Consider the following 19,351-nt stretch of genomic DNA (forward strand, 5'->3'; position numbering starts at 1 on the left):
CAGGGTGGCGGCGCACGTGGTGGGGATGTTGCGGGGAGGTAAGGGTGCGGCGGTGAGGTAGCGGCGGTGTCTTTCCGGGAGCCGGATGAGAGCGAGGGGGGAGGAGCCTGAAGTTGGAGGCAGGGGCAGGAGGGCCGCGCTTCCCCTCCGTCCGGGAGCTGGTGCAGGGCGCGCACGTGATGAGGGGGGGCGGGGGGGGGCACAGAGGGTGTGTGTGTGTGTCTCTCCGTCTCTCCTTTGGCCCGTCACTCCGCCTCAGGCCAATGAAAGGTGTGCGGGGGCGGGCGGGCCAAGGGAGCAATCTCATTGGCCTGGCCCAAGGTCCAATGGGATTGCCGCTAGGGACACAGGGAGGGACACAGGGAGACACATACAGACACGGACACATATGACGCTTTCAGAAATATATAGTAAGATATATATATACAGTGTTCGACAATCCTATACATTTACACGCCCGGGGCGTGTAGATTTAACCCCCGGGCGAGTAAATATTGGCCCAAGCAGCACACGTGTTTATTTTTTAAATTTCCCTGCTCGCGCTGAAAAAAAAAAAAAAAAAACTCCCCCTACCTGACAGCTGATTGGCGCGCGCTCCCAGGCTTTGTGGGCGCGTGGCCAGGCTCTATTTGAGCCTGCCCCCAATGAGCGGCCATTCTTTCTGCCCGGACATCTGTTGGAGGGTAAGTACTCACCATGCTGCGGCCCCTCTGCTCCTTCCCTGCGATCCCCCTGGTCCCCACATGGCTCCCTACTCCCCACCGCAGCAGCTCTCCTGTCCCCTGCTCCTGTCCCCTTCCCCTCCTCCTGTCCCCTGTTCCTGTCCCCTACCCCTGCTCCTGTCCCCTTCCCCTGTCCCCTTCCCCTCGATCCACCGATCGCTGTCCGGGGCGGGAGGTCCCCGCTGCTGCAGCCCGGTTGGCGTGCGGGGGGGGGGTGGCCTCGGCCCTCACCCCTCACCACGTGCCTCCCATGCACCAGCTAGCTTCATGACGGCGCAGCCGCCGCATGAGGAGGGGGGATGTCGGGCAGTGGCGGCCACGACGGGGCTGACTGTCCCCTGGGGCGCCTGCTGGGGGATACCTCGCCACGTGCCTCCCACCCACCCTGCTGATTGCGGGACTAGGGTTGGGGGGCGGGGTTGGGGGCGCGACTAGGTGGCGAGTAGATTTTTTGGTTGGGCGAGTAGATTTTTGGGTGATTTGTCGAACACTGTATATATATATATATATGTATATATATATATATATATATATATATATATATATAGTCAGATAAGGCAGTTGGCACTCCAATAGGTGCTGGTAAGCCACAGGTGCACGTCCCATATAGAGAATGTAGTTATACGTTACCGTTCCAAGGATTGGTAAACAAGAGACAGCACTCAATGTTGAAAATCAAAGTGTATTAGTGAAAGCAAAAATACATCCAGAAACCCAACGTTTCGGTCCTACAGAATGGGACCTTCCTCAGGGGGTGCATGCTGGGTCTAGTTTAAGGCAAGTTTAAGGCATTTCTGCATTGACTAATGGCCCATCAGATTAACAGCAGGGGTCCCTGGCAGTCCCATTCAAACTGAATGGGACTGACAGGGACCCCTGCTGTGTTAATCCGATGAGTCATTAGTCTGTCTGTGGGTGGTTTTCTGGGTATGCACCTTAACCCTGGCTGTGCTCAAAGCTGTGACCATGCAGCAAGCTTAAGCCTATAGGGAACCATGTTAAAAATGGTTATTGAGGCAAAAAGTGACACTGTGTGCTCATTTGCATGTCATTTCCCAGAATCCCTTGCTGCAGTGGAAGTGCTGTATGCTGGGTGATAATGGGGAAAGGCGGGGTTGCAGACCTGCCTAAGACATGCAGATGAGCATACAGCTATATTTGTATATATATATATATATATATATATATATATATATATATATATATATATATATATATATATATATCATATATATTTCTTTTGACCAAGAAAATAATACTTTGGATGCATGAGTTCTATTCCCCCCTGCTTTTCTAGGCTTAGCTACCACATGCTAATGATTCTGAAGGACATTGTTTGTGATCGATTGAATTACAACTACGTTTTGAACCTCTGAGTCTTCTTATCCCCAAAGGGAGTCACTAATTCCTTGCGATGGGTCAGAGTTGCCCGAGGAAAAAATAGTAAGAAAAAGAGCTCACATTCTGGCAGTAACTCACTGCAAATGTCTGCGTATAAATAGGCATCAAAGCTAACGGCTTTGAGAGCCTGTGCCTGGAGCAAACAATTATTATCTCAGAGTAAATTAAGACTTTTTTTTTTATTGGATACATGAACACATCCCACTTTCTTAATCAAGCAGTAGCTGTGTGCTCAGGGGATGGTGTCTTCCCAGCCCTTTAGGAAATTGTGACTACTGTATCAGGTTAAAGTGCATTGGGAAAAATAAATAAATATAGTATGCAGAGGGTCTTACACAACATATGACTGTGGAGAACTTACTGTCAGTGCATTGCATTCTGAGGGGGAGCTACTTAAGATGTCTAGGAACCCATGCAGTGCTCTACAAATAATTGAACCCATCCATGTGCTTGAGAGGCCTCATAGTGTTGAGGTGCATGTGTGTTAAAACCAGAACTTTGCACACTCGAAATCCGCCATTTCGTTCATCACCCAGCCAAATAAACACAAACACCTCAGTTGGGTATAAATGGCCACAGCCTTTGATTAATCAAATAATAATTTCTGGATCTGGTAAGAAACTATCCCCACCAGCTGAGCCATGATCCATGCCCACCAACGTGACATGATCTAGTGGGTATTCATAGTACGCAACACTTGGGGTCCGAATTTGGGTCACCCCTTTAGGCACGCCGCACTTGGCCCTGAGCCAAGGACGCCTCCTGTTGGACCCCTCACACATTTCACCACCAGGGCAGAACTGACCAGACCACCTCCAACGTCGAGGCCATTTGACCCCTCAAACTTGCCTTGTCACTGCCAAATGTAGTGATACCCTCTCCAGGACATCTTGCAACCCCATGTTGAAGATATCCAAGGCTACCTCGGAGAGGTGAACATCCCTTCCATTAAATCCTGGCAACTCTCCTTCCAAATCTTTGTGCCATATCAACATTCCGCTACTATCTTCTGTGCTGGTATAGCCTGCACCCCTACTCCCCCCACTATCGGTCCAATACTGCCACTTGCCATGCTCCCTACTGGGGTGCCTGCTGTGCCCGAACCTACTCCCACTTGACCTACCACCGGTAATACCCCACTCACTACAATCCCCGGCAACAGCTGAGCTACAAGTGGGCCACCCTTGTCCATAGCTCTGGGCCTGACTCCCACACACTTGTAACCACCACTACTGCCGATAGCTGACTATGGACCAACACTGCCTTCACTCTTGGTTCCCCAATCGGGATACCAACCCTGCCCCTGGGACATTAAGCCTGGCTAGCACCTCCCGGAAGCTGACCATATCTCTGTAAGCCTCCTCCCTCCCCTCCCTCCCCCCCATGCTTATACATCCACCTCCGCTCCCACTGTCCCTTGTACATGAACCCAGCAAGCCGGTCATCATCCCGGCCACCATTGGTACCATCAGTCTGCTGACCCCAACCGATTATTGGGCCATTCTGCTTTCACCGATGCTTTTTGCTGGCCTGCTGGGCTCCCCTCCCATTGCTTTGCTGCATTTCCCAACCGCCTCTGCCGCAGCTACCTCTCTTAAAGCAGCGGCACTGCCCCTGCTGTAACATTCCCCCCCCCAAAAAAAAGTTTGCTTGGGGGACCTTACAAAGGCTTGTCCAGCCGGGACCTGCTTCTGGATTCCCCTCCTTAGCTCTGGCCCATTTCCTCCCCACGTTAGCCTCCTCCTCTGTGCTGGGCACCGCAGACGGCTGCCAACACTGGGGCTGAAGTTTTCTAGCAGGGGGGACTTGTGTCCGAAAGGGCTTCCACGCTTGGAAACACCTGCATCAGCTACCGCAGCCAGTCTCCACCATGCAGGGCCACTCCTCTCTGCAGCTGAACCCCCAGTCTGTCCTGCTCCTCCACCAGGGGGGAGGCAGAGTCACCGATGGCCATCCACCTTTCCTTCTTGCAGCAGCTACGCCTCTTGCTTTCTTCTATAGCACCCTCTCCACTCGTAACACCTCTGCAGCACCTCTGCAGCTCCACAGACCTCCGCAGCAACTCAGAACATCTCTGTAGCACCTCTCACAACACCTCCACAGCACCTCTAACAGCCCAATGCCACAGCACAACTCCACAGCAACCTTCTAGATAAGAGCCTTCACCTGATGAAAGTGTCAGGCCAGAGGCTACTGCTCCATAAACACCTAACCTCCCTCCCCCTGCCCACCTGTTCCTCATGGCTCCTCGCTGGAGAGGTCTATAGTGCTGGAGAAAATAGCAACACTGAAATGTATTGCAAGATCCGAGTAGGATAGTATAAGGGAAACCATGACCACAGGACGTGATCAGAAACTCCAGTTCTCACTGACACCATCATGTAAACAGCATAGAAGAATAAATAATCTATTATTAGACATTAAATGCTTTAAAGCTTTTCAAATGTTACAGTAGACCATGGCATTTACATAAATTCAATTTTATACTTTGTTTGTAACCATTTCCTATAACCGCTTTGCAGCCAGCACGGCGCAGGCTACACCTGGGGTTTTCTCATGTTATTTGTGACTAGAGTTGCGCAGCACTTTGCGAAAAATGTTAAACTGAGCCTTGGATCCAAACCCTGAAATAGGGCTAGGAGGAGAGAGGAAGAGAGACGGAGAGATCTATTCCTACAATGGGAAAGGTATATGAAAACATAACATTTGATGGCAGAATCACTTGGCACCCCTCGTCTGCCCATTTTCCACTTGTGACTATTGGCTTTCTTTTCTGTTTAGGATAACCTTATGTCTATTCCAAGCATTTAGAGTTATCTTATTATATTAGCCTTTACCACCGCTCATCATATATTACAATAGAGGCGGTAAAGGCTAATATAAGAAGAATTCTAAATGCTTGAGATATTATAATTCTAAAATATATATATATATAGATGCAGCATATGTTACTGCACCTGCTAGCGTGTGCCAGTTGGTGTAATGGCATGGTGGCCGCACCCCTTTTTCACGCACGGTTAATGCCAATAGAATGGCATCTGCTCCCAGTGGCGCATTGTGTGTCACGCTGCAACTCGCCAGCGAGAGCAATAACGTCTGTTACATCTGTATACACATATGCATATGTATAAGCGTGTGTATAAATAGTCATGTGAGCTACCATGTGTGGAAATGTCATTAAAGCAGACAATGCCAGCTTTAAATATTTCCATTTATGTTAATACTGTACATCGTCTTCAGCCTCCGATTTTCACCCGATAGCAGTGAAAGAATAACACCTTTCTCTGACAATTTGTGGCTCTGTCTCCCCATGATGAAGTATCCCGGGCCGTTGGGAGTACAAACCTGTCTTGAGAAGCATCCTAACTGTGGGTGCAGAGTCTGGGGAAAGGGCGTCCGAGGCTGATACAGATTCTGTTCAGAGAAAGGATACAAAAAGAAAACAAAGTTAACACTCTGCTGCCACTGCAGATAAAGGGCCTTTTGCTTCTCTGCTTTGACTCACTGCCCCCTTTCTGTGTTTCAGACTATCTCCTTGCGTGGTTATAATTGAACGGCTGGACATAGACCAGATTTAAGATCCTAAAAATGGCAAATCTTGTCTCTGGATGTTAGTTGTTGTGCATCTCACCCCGTGCCGGAGCGGGTAATAACGTATCACTGTGTAATGCATTGCTCAACCATTCAGCGTTGATGGGGTTAATTGTGTTGTGCATTGAAGATATTGGACACCCCATCAATATTCCAGATAGACCAAAACAAATCCCCTTTTAATAATTACCTCTTTTAAAGCTGCAGGAACATTTTTTTTATTGTATATAAATTGTATTTATATAAGATCAGTCTGAACTAGTACAGTATGTGCAGATAGAGCAGCTTTTGTTCAATTCACAGGGAAAAGGCACCAGATTTGACATTATATTTTGTATTAAAATGTGTATTGTAGAGACAGGAAAATATTTTGGCAAAATTCTAATTCGCAGCTAAAATATCTTTTTTTAGCGTTTTAATTATTCACTAATTTCTAGGAGTTAAAAAAATGTCTCCTTTAGTTTTGTTTTTTTAAGATGAGAAAATTGGGAAATTAAACAATATTCAAAAATTTGTAACAACCAAAAAAAAAAAAGGACAGGGAGGGGGGAATGAAATATATTTGTGAATTTTTCGCATTTTTCTGAATTAAAAAAAAAGGAGGGGGAAAGTGCATACCGAATTTTTTATATTTCACCCATTTCGAGTGCATTGCTTATTTGCCTGGGGCTGTACTTTATGTATAGTACAGACAGTTAACCAGTCTAAATTTGAACTATTTCATGGGCATGGCTGTGGAATTGAGATTGGTAATGGGAATACAGCAGCGCACATTAATACTCTAAGCTCCTTAACATGCTTCACTCACGAACAAGTCAATAAGTACAATACTCAGGCACCAGCAAGGCAGCTCCAATGTAAAACAACAATGAAACCAGTTGTACATTACGAGTACCAATTATAATTAGGTAATTAGAACTACGGTATTAATTGTGCTTGTAAGGCACTCTTATAAATTAGGATGAGAGAAGAGCTGCAGAAGAGCACAGTTATCACTGCTGCTGCGGTTTCACAGATAGTAATGCTTTCTGCAATGCAGCTACATAGTTACAGCTACTGTTGGATGCTACTGTAACAATATTGATTTTGATTTGCACTGCCAGTATATGCTTTGCAGCGTCCCCAACAGGGGATTTGGGAACCCCTAGTGGTGCGTGAGGAGTGTCCAATGGGTTTGCCAAAATAAATATATAATGGTGGATCCCAAGCCGTGTAATGGGTTCCTGACCCAGTGTGGGGACAGCGCTCTTAGTAGAGCCCCAAACTGCACCAAAGGCTTTAATCCCGCTGCGGCCGGCGGTGCGCGCGGCCACGTGGCCGCGGACCTCCAGCTGCTTGCCTCTGTTCTTGAGGTCCCCGCTGGCTCCTTCCGGTGTGCTGTGACGCGTCAGCCAGCCGGAGCTACAAGGAGCTTGTGATTTCGGCGAGTGCCGCGTCACGTGGCATGCAAGGGAACCAATCACGGATTGGATCCCAGCAGCCAATCCGATTTCCCCCCCCCCCTGCTCCGATCCCCCCGTTCCATTCACCCTCCCGTTCCGATTTCCCCCCTCTGATTCCCCCCCTGCACCGATCCCCCCCGTTCCATTCACCCTCCCATTCCGATTTCCCCCCTCTGATTCTCCCCTCTGCTCCGATCCCCCCCGTTCCATTCACCCCCCTGCTCCGATTTCCCCCCTCTGCTCCGCTCCCCCTTCCGATTCCCCTCCTGCTCTGATCCCCCTCCGATTCACCCCCTGTGTGTATTTGTGTGTGTGTGAGTGCCTGTGTGTGTGAGTGCCTGTGAGCCTGTGAGTGTGTGAGGGTGCCTGTGTGTGTGTGAGGGTGCCTGTGAGTGTGTGAGGGTGCCTGTGTGTGTGTGAGGGTGCCTGTGTGTGTGTGAGTGCCTGTGAGCCTGTGAGTGTGTGAGGGTGCCTGTGTGTGTGTGAGGGTGCCTGTGAGTGTGTGAGGGTGCCTGTGTGTGTGAGCGTGCCTGTGTGTGTGAGCGTGCCTGTGTGTGTGAGGATGCCTGTGTGTGTGAGGGTGCCTGTGAGTATGTGAGGGTGCCTGTGTGTGTGTGAGTGCCTGTGAGCCTGTGAGTGTGTGAGGGTGCCTGTGAGTGTGTGAGGGTGCCTGTGAGTGTGTGAGGGTGCCTGTGTGTGTGTGAGGGTGCCTGTGTGTGTGTGAGGGTGCCTGTGAGTGTGTGAGGGTGCCTGTGTGTGTGAGCGTGCCTGTGTGTGTGAGCGTGCCTGTGTGTATGAGCGTGCCTGTTTGTGTGAGCGTGCCTGTGTGTGTGAGGATGCCTGTGTGTGTTTGAGGGTGCCTGTGTGTGTGTGAGGGTGCCTGTGAGTGTGTGAGGGTGCCTGTGAGTGTGTGAGGGTGCCTGTGAGTGTGTGAGGGTGCCTGTGAGTGTGTGAGCGTGCCTGTGTGTGTGAGCGTGCCTGTGTGTGTGAGCGTGCCTGTGTGTGTGAGCGTGCCTGTTTGTGTGAGCGTGCCTGTGTGTGTGAGGATGCCTGTGTGTGTGTGATGGTGCCTGTGAGTGTGTTTGTGAGTGTGTGAGGGTGCCGAGGGGCTGAGGGGCGGTCCCGCCCCCTCACGTCATGGCCACGCCCACCCATTTTGGCCACGCCCCCACGCCAGAAAAAAAGTCACCGCAGATCGTGGTACAGTGAATTGCACGTGCCGCCGGCAAGCAAGACGGCTGTGTGCAGCGGGGCCTTAGCCTTAGTGTGGGTGGTATAGCTGTCAATTCCAACAGGAGTTTCCCATAATGCTTTACTTCCACAGCAGTAAGGTATTGTTGGGCGTAACAGCAAGCTCTTGCAGTGATTGACAGCTACTGTATACTACCCATGCTGCCTGCAGACACTGAGGTGCCGTTTGGGGCTTTATTGCGAGTGTGTTCTTCCCCACACAAGCTCTGGACACCATACTGCCTGGGATCGTCACACCGTTTAGTTAGAGACAGTCTGATGAGTAGGTAATAAGATTTATTAAATAGGGGTTTGCGAAACAAACATTTTCTAGCAGGGGTGCACAGTGTAATGAAGATTGGGAATAGAGGCGGGCAACATTTTTTGGCAGATCTGGATTCGCCTCGGATGGGCCGGTTCCTTTGGTCCGCAGACCAGTCTCAAGTTGTATACTGTATATAATGCTTGGAATTCTGGGAAATTGATTTGGACTTGTTCACCCATCTCTAGTTGGGAACCACCACTCTACAGCAACTCGTGCACAGTAAATATCTGCCCTAAAAAGCTAGTAATCAGCTAGAGATACAGTATAAAGCGGCCTGTATTTTGCTTGCCACTGAAGTGAGCGCACTTACTTACATGCTTTAGTACATTTGGCATTTCTCCCTTCAGAGCACGCAGAGTCCACACCAGCAATATATTGTAGCTCTGGCTCATTAACCCCTAAAAATGCCAGAGGGGCCAGCAACACCTTGCAGAGTGATACGTTGTTAGTCCCACCTTGCACTGAAGTGGTTAAAATGACAAGAGATGAGCACGTCAAGGTTCTTGAGTAGCTGTATAGGTCAGAGGTGGCAAACTCAAGTCCTCAACGGCAACCAACAGGTCAGGTTTTCAGGATATCCCTGCTTCAGCACAGGTGGCTCAATCAGTCACTGATTGGGGCACCTGTGCCGAAGCAGGATATCCTGAAAACCTGGCCTGTTGGCAGCTCGAAGACTGGAGTTGGCCACTGCTGGTATAGGTGATCAGAGTGCGATGCTGCACCATATGACCTGTTCACACCTGTTGACGCTCTATTTACTTGACAGTACCAGTTAAAATAATTTCCAGGGGCGTTAACAGTTAACACCCTTATCTACTTATGTAATTATTCTTTTTTTAATAATATAATTATCTTTATTTTTACTAAATTGTTTGCCAATACTTACAGCCAACAACAGCTCCAGGTTACAAGACATTATGATTTTTTTTTTAAATTTGCATCAAATTCCCCATTTTCTCCACAATCCAAAACCAAAATGTGAACATTTTTGGGAAGCACCAACTTCTGTACCGGTGCATAAAGTGCTTCCCAGTGCTGCATTGCAGGCCCCTCAAATGCTGCAGGGGTTAAGAACGGCCGAAGAACGAGAGAATACATGGTAAGCAAACATGTCCTATTCAAGTGGGGTGTGCAAAGTGGCAGGTTGGCATGGTAATGAGGTGAAAGAGCGGCACTGAGATTGACAAGGGAACCAGCTGGGCAGGCTCATTGCGATGCAGGGAGGAATGCACAGGGGCTCTGTGTCTCAATGTCACAGACATGACATCCCTGTCATTAGCTTTTCCGTACTGCTTCAGCAGAGAAACGCACACATCGAATCCTCAAAAATGCCAAGTCCAAGGCTTCACTGCTGCAGGACAAGGATGTGTTTTAAAGGCGCACTCCAACTTAGCGAGCCAAAGCCAAGCAACAAGAGTAACAGGGACATTTGTGTCATTAGAAATATTCTATTGCCTTTAAAGGAACTGTGATACTTGACTGAATTGAAGCCTTAGGCCACATATTCTTCTGTTTAACTAATGATGGCTTCGTAATTACTTTGCAAACAAAGAACAGAGCCCTGGGGACTGACAGGCAGTCTTATCACCAAAAGACATGATATAAAGATTGTAACAAAAACCTCCAAAGCTTTTGTTTACTTTAGAAATGTTAAACGTTTAAATATTGTTTTAAAGTACTTGTCCATGTTATTTTTTAAATAAGGTATTAATAAGCTCAATTTAACCTGTACAGATCACTGTCAGGTCACTGTCCTTAGCTCACGTTGCCCTCGGACAAGAATGGCCTACTCCTGTCCTCAAGGGACAGTAACAGGTCAGATTTTAAGGCTCTCCTTGCTCTAGCACAGGTGGCCCGATCAGTGGCTCAGTCGTTGAATGAGCCACTGATTGAGCCACCTGTGCTGAAGCAGGGATAAGGTTTCAATAGGTCATGGCTTCAGAATATCCCTGCTTCAGCACATGTGGCTCAACCACTCCCTGCTTCAGCACAGGTGGCTCAATCAGTAGCTCAGTCCAAGACTGAGCTACTGATTGAGCTACCGGTGCTGAAGCAGGGTTAGCCTTAAAACCGGACATGATGGGTGATCTTGAGAACTGGAGTTGAGAACCCCTGGGTTTAAGGGATTTGTGATTTAATATATATTTTTAAGTGTGTGTTTTTTCAAGATAAAGGGATCGCACAGCGCGAGCGAGGGGAATACTGGAATACCTTTTATTGCACCTCTTAAATATAACACAAAGATGTTGTTGTACACACGAGACCTGTAAAACTTGCAGGTCCTCGCTATGGAAGCTTCATACGTTTTCATGACTCAGAAAGCAGTGTGGTTTGTAGTATAAGTAAAAGGAAGCAGACATCCTGAGAACCAGGGCATCTAGCAGACAGCTATGATGGGCGGATTTTTGGGGCGGGTTTCGATCCGCAGCGGATCGGCCGATACCTTTGGTTCGCGGATTTAAGCGGATCAATCTCAAAAAGGGTGATTTGCATGTTGCGGATCTTTTCACTATTATTACCAATGCACCCAGCAATCCGTTTCTTAAGAATACGTCAGCTGATTGCTGAATCCGCGGATTGGATTCCACAAATCTGTCAATGGATTGTATCCAATAGCGGATTTTGATGAATCCCCGCGGGTTAAAACCGACCAAATCCGTCCGCAAATTTTCCATTGAGATACGGATTGGGGGGTTGGGGGTAGGGGGAGGGGGGGGTTCATGCGAGAAAATCCAGGGAAACAGATTTGGGGCCTATGCACTAAACTCCAATCAAAAAAATCGCCATTGTTTTTAAATCGCCGTTTTTTACAGCGTTGCTATCACGGTCTGCAGGAAGCCCCGAATACCAGTGATGGCAACATTTGCAAAAATGGCGAGTAGCCGGCGATGTGAAGATCACCCCTCTGAAAAGGGCTCACACCGCGAGCTCCACCTGCTGCAGAGAGAGAGAGACGCCTCTCTCTGCGCAAATCTAAGTACGAAAATAATGTTTTAAAATTTTATTAACAGTGTAGATGAGCAGAACTGCGTTGATTTCATGTCCGGGGACACCCTGCATCCCGAGATACAGACCCCGTTCTGGGAAGCCAGTATCCCCTATGCATTTGATTCCCACGGTCACGTGAAGCAGAACATTTACATGCATAGGAGTTACCGGCACCCCATAACGGGGCCTATATATCAGGAAGCAGGGGGTCCCCGGACCTCAAATCAACTAGTATTAAAATCTATATTAAAATATGTAATAAATATAGCGGTTATTAACCACTAAGGTGATTAAGGGGTTAGGGGCCATTAGATTGTATTTTTGTATGTATACTTGCTGGCATCGGAGGACATGGCCCTGCAGTATGCTGACGAGGACGCCCTTCAGCATGGCAGGGGTAAGTAGAACAGGTTTTATTTACTTTATTTATGCTGCCTGGCTAATGTTTGATTTAATAATGGGCAAATGAGCTATTATTCATATCTGGATAATAGTTATTTTGCCCATTACTGTACTGTGGGGCTACCCGTGAGAACCTCCGAGGGCCCCCAGACACCCGTGGGGATGACCCGGGGACACCCACTGGCCTATGTTATCAATTCTGTGTTAAAATAAATCAAAATGGTTTTATGTGGGGGTACATGGGGTGGGTTATATATTGGTGCTTATGACATATTTTAATGTTTAGTGAGGGCAGAGTGGGTGAGTGAAAGGCCAAGTACCCCTTCACTCACCCCCTCTGCCCCCAATAAAGCTGCTGTTGTTCCTTAACCCCTTCATTGCCTTAGCGGTTAGCCGCTAAGGTAATGAAGTTGCCTGTAAATGCATTTTTATTGCATCAGATTGATGCCAGGTGTTTCCAGTGCTGATATTAATAGGTATCAGCTTCGGAGACCCCCGGCATCAATCCGATGCAGGAAAAATATTTTTTTTTTTTGTGACATTATGTTATGTTATCGGTAGCTTCTCACCACTTTCTTGCCAACTTTTCCTGGCGAGACGAAGAGGAGAGGAAATCTCAATTCTAGAGTGGCGATTAGCCTCGATAAGCTAATCGGGGCTACTAGAATAGCACGAGTTTGACAAGCCGACAATAAGTGGCTTCTCGCCGCGCGATTGGCGAATTTTTTTTTTCCTGCAAAAAAATTGCCGAAAAACTCTCTAATCCCTGACTTTATCGGGGCTTACTGAATAGCATCAGGCTTTTATGGTGATAAGTGGCTAATCGCTGCTTACTGCATAGACCCCTTGGTCAGATTCCCCATCTCTTGTCAGGAACTGCCCATGTCTGTTTTGTGCCAAGCCAGAAGTTTAAAGCTGTCTCTGGCAGTTAAGTTGTTTAATAAAGTTGGACATCTGAAAGTTCTCTTAAGATGTCACTGAGTCTGGAGAGAGACCATTGCAAGAGGGACCAGTAATGCTTCTCTTGCAATTAAGGGGTAACAAAGAGTGATAACAGTTTGGAAATAGAAATGAGTTGAGTGCATAACAAAAAGGCCCACCACCAGCGTTCGTGGGGCCCAGCACAGAAGTCTAGACCTAGGCCTCGGGTTGTTGAGTGGGGATGGGACACTTCTGATAGGTTGTTGAGCTGGAGGAGTTTGCTAAGCGGTTCTAGTGGGCGGAGGAAGCATGAGAGTGGTCTCTGGGCTGTCCCGAAATTGCGTCCGACTTCCAGTCGGGACAAACCTCCGGACATCTAGGCCGCCCTACTGCCCTGATGGCGGACCTGCATAGCACTAGGGTCAGCTAGAGGTAAGGACAATGAGGACATGCAGATATGTCAACTCTCACTGGTTTTCTCAGAGTTTCGCTGGTTTGGAGTCAGTTGCTCAGTTTTTCATAGACTTCAGAGTAGCATCAGTAAGAAAAGACAGCACTTTTCTATTAAATTCTGTGAGATTTGGATCCACCTGGGAATCTTCACAACATGTCAGAATTTGATCATATACATATGTAAATTTATTTTATCTGAATTGTAAATTTATGATTAAATAGAAAAGTATATGAGTTGTATTTGTTTGTATCCCTCCCCATTCACCTCTATAATTTATGAAAATGTTCAAAATAAACAGTTAAAAAAGCTAAAATCTTACTGATTTGAGTCCTTAGAGGTTGACATCTCTGAGGACATGTTCCTTTTTCACTAAGCTCCAGGGTCACTGATTCTTCTCCTTAGTGGTAGTACCTGGAGTTTGGGTTTATTTACTGATTTATTTTGGGTGTTGTATCGAGGAGCAAAATTGATTCCATTTATTTTCTCCCAGTTTTGTGCCATTTCTGTCATTGTGCAATTTGGAGTGTAAATGAAAGGAGTTCATAATGTACAGGTTATAATGAGATTTATCAAACTGTGAAACTCTGCGCTTTACATTTTATTATGTATTAGTGGCAAAAATACAAACTCCTCACTCCTACCACACGCAGCACTTATCACCTGAGATCTGACTCCAAAAGACTGTTAATAGTCCCAAGGTTCAACAAGGAATCCGGTCGCTCCTCCTTCTCTGTAATGCTTGCGCTCACCACGAACAAGGTGGGACCCCAGTTATTCTGGACCCAGGGTCATGTCTAGGGTATGAATGAACCCAGATAGCTTCAACTCAGCCCTCTTTCCAAAGCACACCAAGTCCTGTATATTTTCTTCACTTTATTTAGGAAAGCAGCAATAAAAACAGGCACTTCTGGGTAAGATGTGTTTGTTGGAAAGGTGTATCTCTGTGGATGCTTTGTAGTTAAGGGCAGGTGAAAAGAATTGGCCTTGCCATGGGGGTGTAACAGAGATGGGTGCTGTACTCACGGTCTCCAAAGTGGAAAAGGAAGTGATGGGGAATGTGGGTAAAGGGAATAGTCTTGGGACAGACTATCTGTGAACAAAACAGGGGGGAGGGCAGAATAGCCCATTCTGAGAAGGATCTCAGAGGCTGCAGCAGCAACTCACTGGCATAATGCAGAGACAGGGATTGCAACACTGTGTCTAACACACAGGCACTGTGTGTGTGTACAGAGCAAAATACATGCAGCTGGAAATGAGCAACTGACAAGCAGAAGCTGCAAAGGAAAGGGGGGGGGGGAAACAGAGATGTGATTCTTGTTCCATGACACCAGTACTGAGGTGGGAAAGTACAAGACAATGCACCCACAGCAGCGGGACCACGCCTGGGGGGTGGATAGTCAGCGTAGCCGGGCCTGGGTTGGAGAGATTGGATTACTGAGAGTACTTGCCGAGATCCAGGGGGCGGAGCCAGTGGGATAGTTAGTGTCCGTTTGCCGTAGTCAAGGGTTGGAGCCAGGAGAGTGGTCGATTGTCCAAGAGCCGAGGTCAGGGATGGAAAGGTGCGGGTAGTCAGAGGAAAGCCGGGGTCTTTATCCAGAGGGAGTCCTTTGATCAAGCCAGGTCGGTACACAGAAAGCAGCAGAGAAACAGCAGTAAAGCATAAGCAAGGCAGTAGCAAGCAAAACAGAATGCAGGAACATAAGGTCACAAGAGTTATGCTCAGCAATGACTCTGAGCATGAGCAGGGTATAAATAGGAAGCAGGAACCAATGGGACAGGAGGCGGAGCAGAGGTGTGGCCCCAGCGGGAGCCACGATAGGCTGCAGGAGACAAGTGGCAAGGAATTAGTTGCCACGCAGCTGGGGAGCGGTGCACGACATGACGTGAGCGTGCCGTGCGCAAGAGAAGCGCGGCGCGTCCGGGGGCGTGGCAGTCCTAGAAGAGCTACGCGTGCGCATGCGTTGGTGCCAGTGCGGAGGTCTGTGCAGACACAGATAAGGAGGGAACACGTCGCAAAGGACATGTTCCCCGATTCCTTACATTCTCTTACCGTGCACCAAACAACTGGAACAATTTACCAGAGAATCTCAAAGCCGCCGCCAGTATAAGTAATTTCAAGACTTCAGCTGTCTCACATTGCAATCTTGCCTGTAACTGTTACATACGCCCATAATCATATTATCTCAAGCTGTCCATGAAATGTCTGTAAATATAATGTATAACCTCTTTCATTTAATGTAACTGTGTACTGTCACCATAACTCTGTGCCCAGGACATACTTGAAAACGAGAGGTAACTCTCAATGTATTACTTCCTGGTAAAATATTTTATAAATAAAGAAAATCTGCCAGGTCTGAACAGACATAAACTTTTCCGGCTAACTATTTGTGTCACACGTAGCAAACTCTTTTTGAGACACAAACGCCAGCAGAAAGTGGTCTGAACAAACATCTCTGCACTTTCTTTCTGTATATTGTCTGCAGGGAAAATGTTTGGAGAAAACCAGTGGATGATTCCATCGGCGGTATCCTCTGTGCTTCAAACAAACTCTAATCTTCCCGCTCAACAGAAGTTAAAGTCTTGTGAACTCTAACAGATAGGTTGGCTCAGGGCTACCAATCAAAGCGAACTTAAAATCTATGTGCATTGATTTTTGTATTAAAAAGTACAGGGGCTCCAACAGAGCAAACATGAGTGTTATTAATATGAAAATCGATGGAATGCACATGGATTTTAAATATATATTTTGATTAGTTGCCTTCAGCGCTGACTTTCTTGCCTTTTGTTTTTTTAAAACTTTACAAATTAAAAGTGTAGTAATGCAGTATTAAAAAGGTTTTTTTATGTTGCCTTTTTTTTCTCTTAATACTGTAATGTTGTTATTTATTTTCCATGTGGTTTTTCAATTGTGTGGAATCAAATCCTTTTTTGGGGGAGAGAGGGTAGTGACAGGACACTTAAAGTGGCAATCGGTGTTAATTTTTTCTTTGTACAGGCAATATTTAAAAGAAAACATATACAAAATTGGGGATTGCTACATTAAATATATTTAAATTAAATGTATAACCTTTGTTGAGTTAATGTAACCGTGTATTGTTATCATAACTCTGTGCCCAGGACATACTTGAAAATAAGAGGTAACTCTTACGTCCTGGTTAGACATTTCATAAATAAATAAAATTAAAGCAGCAATCCTGGCTGCTTGTATATATATATTATACAGTGGTTGACAAATCACCAAAAAATCTACTCGCCACACAAAAAAATCTACTCGCCACCTAGTACCAAACATGTGCTGCTTGGGCCAATATTTACTCGGCCGGGGGTTAAATCCACTCGCCCGGGGCGAGCAAATGTATAGGTTTGTCGAACACTATATATATATATATATATATATATATATATATATATATATATTTTAAGCTTAACCGAACCAGGATGATCAGTAGTCAGTGGTTGTATGTTTTGTGTGCCCGCTGACACAAAAAACAATATGGCCGTCATACTACAAACATGGACGTGTTGCCACAAGTAGAAAGCTGTTTTCTATTGCCATTTTGAATCTTCCAGTATGGCCAACCTCCAGGGACTCCCTGGTTCCTGAGCAACAAGAGTTTACATTTGCTGAACAAACAAGCCGCCATGTCATCTCTAGCTTCTATTGACCACTGGAGCGAGCCATTTTGTGTCCACTGGGAAAGTATTTCTTATACATATACTTTATAAGTAAATTCATATACTTTGTAAATAAGTTATTTCTTAGGAGAAAACTGCTGAACAGTTATGTCACTGATTTGATATCCTGGGTTTTTACAGTATTGTAAAATTACAGTATTGGGGGGTAATTCGATATTGTCCAAAGAAGTCGTTCAATACATTTTCAACCGAAAATCCCCATCAACTTCAGTTAGTTTTTTGTAGCCAAAATTGTCCCGAATGGCCACTTTGGACAATATAAAATAAGGCCCTTAGTTGTTGAGGGTATCTGAATACTATAAATAGCACTCCAGCCCCTCTAGTCTTGAAGGGGATAAGGTACCAGCATGAAAATAGACTTTTGTCAGTTAATTTACTAATAACTGCATGTATGAAGAAATAAAAAAATTTAGTGTGCTCAAAACCCCCCAAAATCCATAATGCGAAATATTCATTAATAATCATCATTATATCGTTTTGTGTTCCCTACTGTATATCTGTAAAATATTTAAAAAAAAAAAAAGGCATTGCTTAGCTGCAAAAGAAAATATAAAAATAAAAGTTTGCATCCTTGTAATGTGCATCTGTCTTCGCAGGCTCAGCCGATTGAGCGTGTCACGTGCTAAGGTCACCTGGAAACATTTGTTCCTGAGTCATTACGACAGACAATCATTGTGGAATCAGATAGGGAAAAATAGCTTCGAAATGCTAATGCGCCTGTCATGGTAAATGTTATTAATTAGCATGAGGGATTTAGCATTCCGTGCGGTATGGTTGCGTACGAGCTGCCTCTTCTTTGGTAGCTGTATACTGCTTACACAGGCGGCGAGCTCTGTCTGCATAATTAACAAGCGGACTATGAGATGCTGTGTGAATTACTTCTTATACCTGCAATCAGTTTTCATACATGGACCAACGATGCGGATTAAAAGTGACAGATGGAAGTGGTTAGGGCCAACCAAGCAAACGATATTTCTGATGACTTTACCAAGATGAATATAACAAGCAGTACTGTGTTTTCTATTATTATTATTATAATTTTTTTTTTTTTTTTTTTTTTTTACCAAGCAGCGTTTTTGTGCTCGTGTCCCTCTCCATTTGATAATGAATATCCTGCCGTTCTGAGAATGACTAGTCATGGAGCTTTTTCTTTTCTTGCTAAACCCTTCCATTTCTTTGCACGGCACTGTAGGTCCCTCTGGGGCATACATGATATTTTAAAAGGATGCATTCTTACATTTAACCCTTTAAGTAGCCGCCACGTCACATGGGGCTGGCACCCCAGGTACCTCACATCATGGGTCTTTGGGGCTCATTTTCTAGGGAAGATCTGGCAGGCAGTCTGAGAGTCCCTCCTCTTTCATATCTGTAACCGGTCACCCCGTGATCATGTGATCTCATTGAGGAGCAGTCACATGATCTCATGCTAAGGCAGAAGTGGAGCAATCCTGGGGCACAGAAAAAACTGCACCATATATATCAATCAGAACATTTTAAAGGGACTTTTTTCTTTGATACATACGGTGCAGTTATTTCCCCCCAGAAATGCTCCACTTTTGCCTTGATACATATAGGAAATTGTGCCTGTAAGTTGTGCACAGCTTGATTTGAAATCCTCTGATAAAGCGCTGTGTCCCGAGCCAAACTTGTTAGGCTGCTTTCTTCCTCCCCCCCCTTTTTTTGGATCTATTTGTCTGGTTTTTAAACCTTGAAACAAAGCTTGAAGAGTTATATGAAGAATTAGTTTTTGTTATCCTCTGTGACAGCACAATATTTCGAGCACTACATAATAATATAATAATATAATAATAATAGTTTGATAAGCGCTGCTAGCTTTATGTAGCGCTTACAGAGACATTTTGCAGACAAAGTCCCTGGAAAGTTTACAATCTGTTTTTGGTGCCCGAGGCACAGGGGAGATAAAGTGACTTGCCCAAGGTCACAAAGAGACGACACTGGGAATTGAACCAGGTTCCCCTGCTTCAAACTCAGTGCCAGAGTCAGTGTCTTTACTCACTGAGCCGCTCCTTCCCATCAATATGTTATACATTTACCTTACTCCACGGTCAGTCAGACGCCAGCACCATAAACCATGCAGTGAAGCAGTGTTTCTTTATAGTATCGGTACTTGTGTGAGTATTGACGTGTATCGATGTAGGCAAAAAATCTAATGGTATGG

The 19,351-nt window shown here is 46.0% G+C and overlaps 1 protein-coding gene across 1 annotated transcript in view; it reads right to left on the bottom strand.

Annotated features, from left to right (window-relative positions):
* C6H1orf94 (chromosome 6 C1orf94 homolog) overlaps window positions 1-19,351 on the bottom strand; it is a 74,115-nt gene that overhangs the window by 26,043 nt on the left and 28,721 nt on the right. Inside the window, exon 4 of the mRNA XM_075604613.1 lies at window positions 5,469-5,537. Within this exon, the coding sequence (XP_075460728.1) occupies window positions 5,469-5,537 (69 nt within the window). The remainder of the gene's footprint in view (window positions 1-5,468; window positions 5,538-19,351) is intronic.

This window comes from Ascaphus truei, chromosome 6 (genome assembly GCF_040206685.1).
Source record: "Ascaphus truei isolate aAscTru1 chromosome 6, aAscTru1.hap1, whole genome shotgun sequence".
Taxonomy (NCBI): Eukaryota; Metazoa; Chordata; class Amphibia; order Anura; family Ascaphidae; genus Ascaphus; species Ascaphus truei.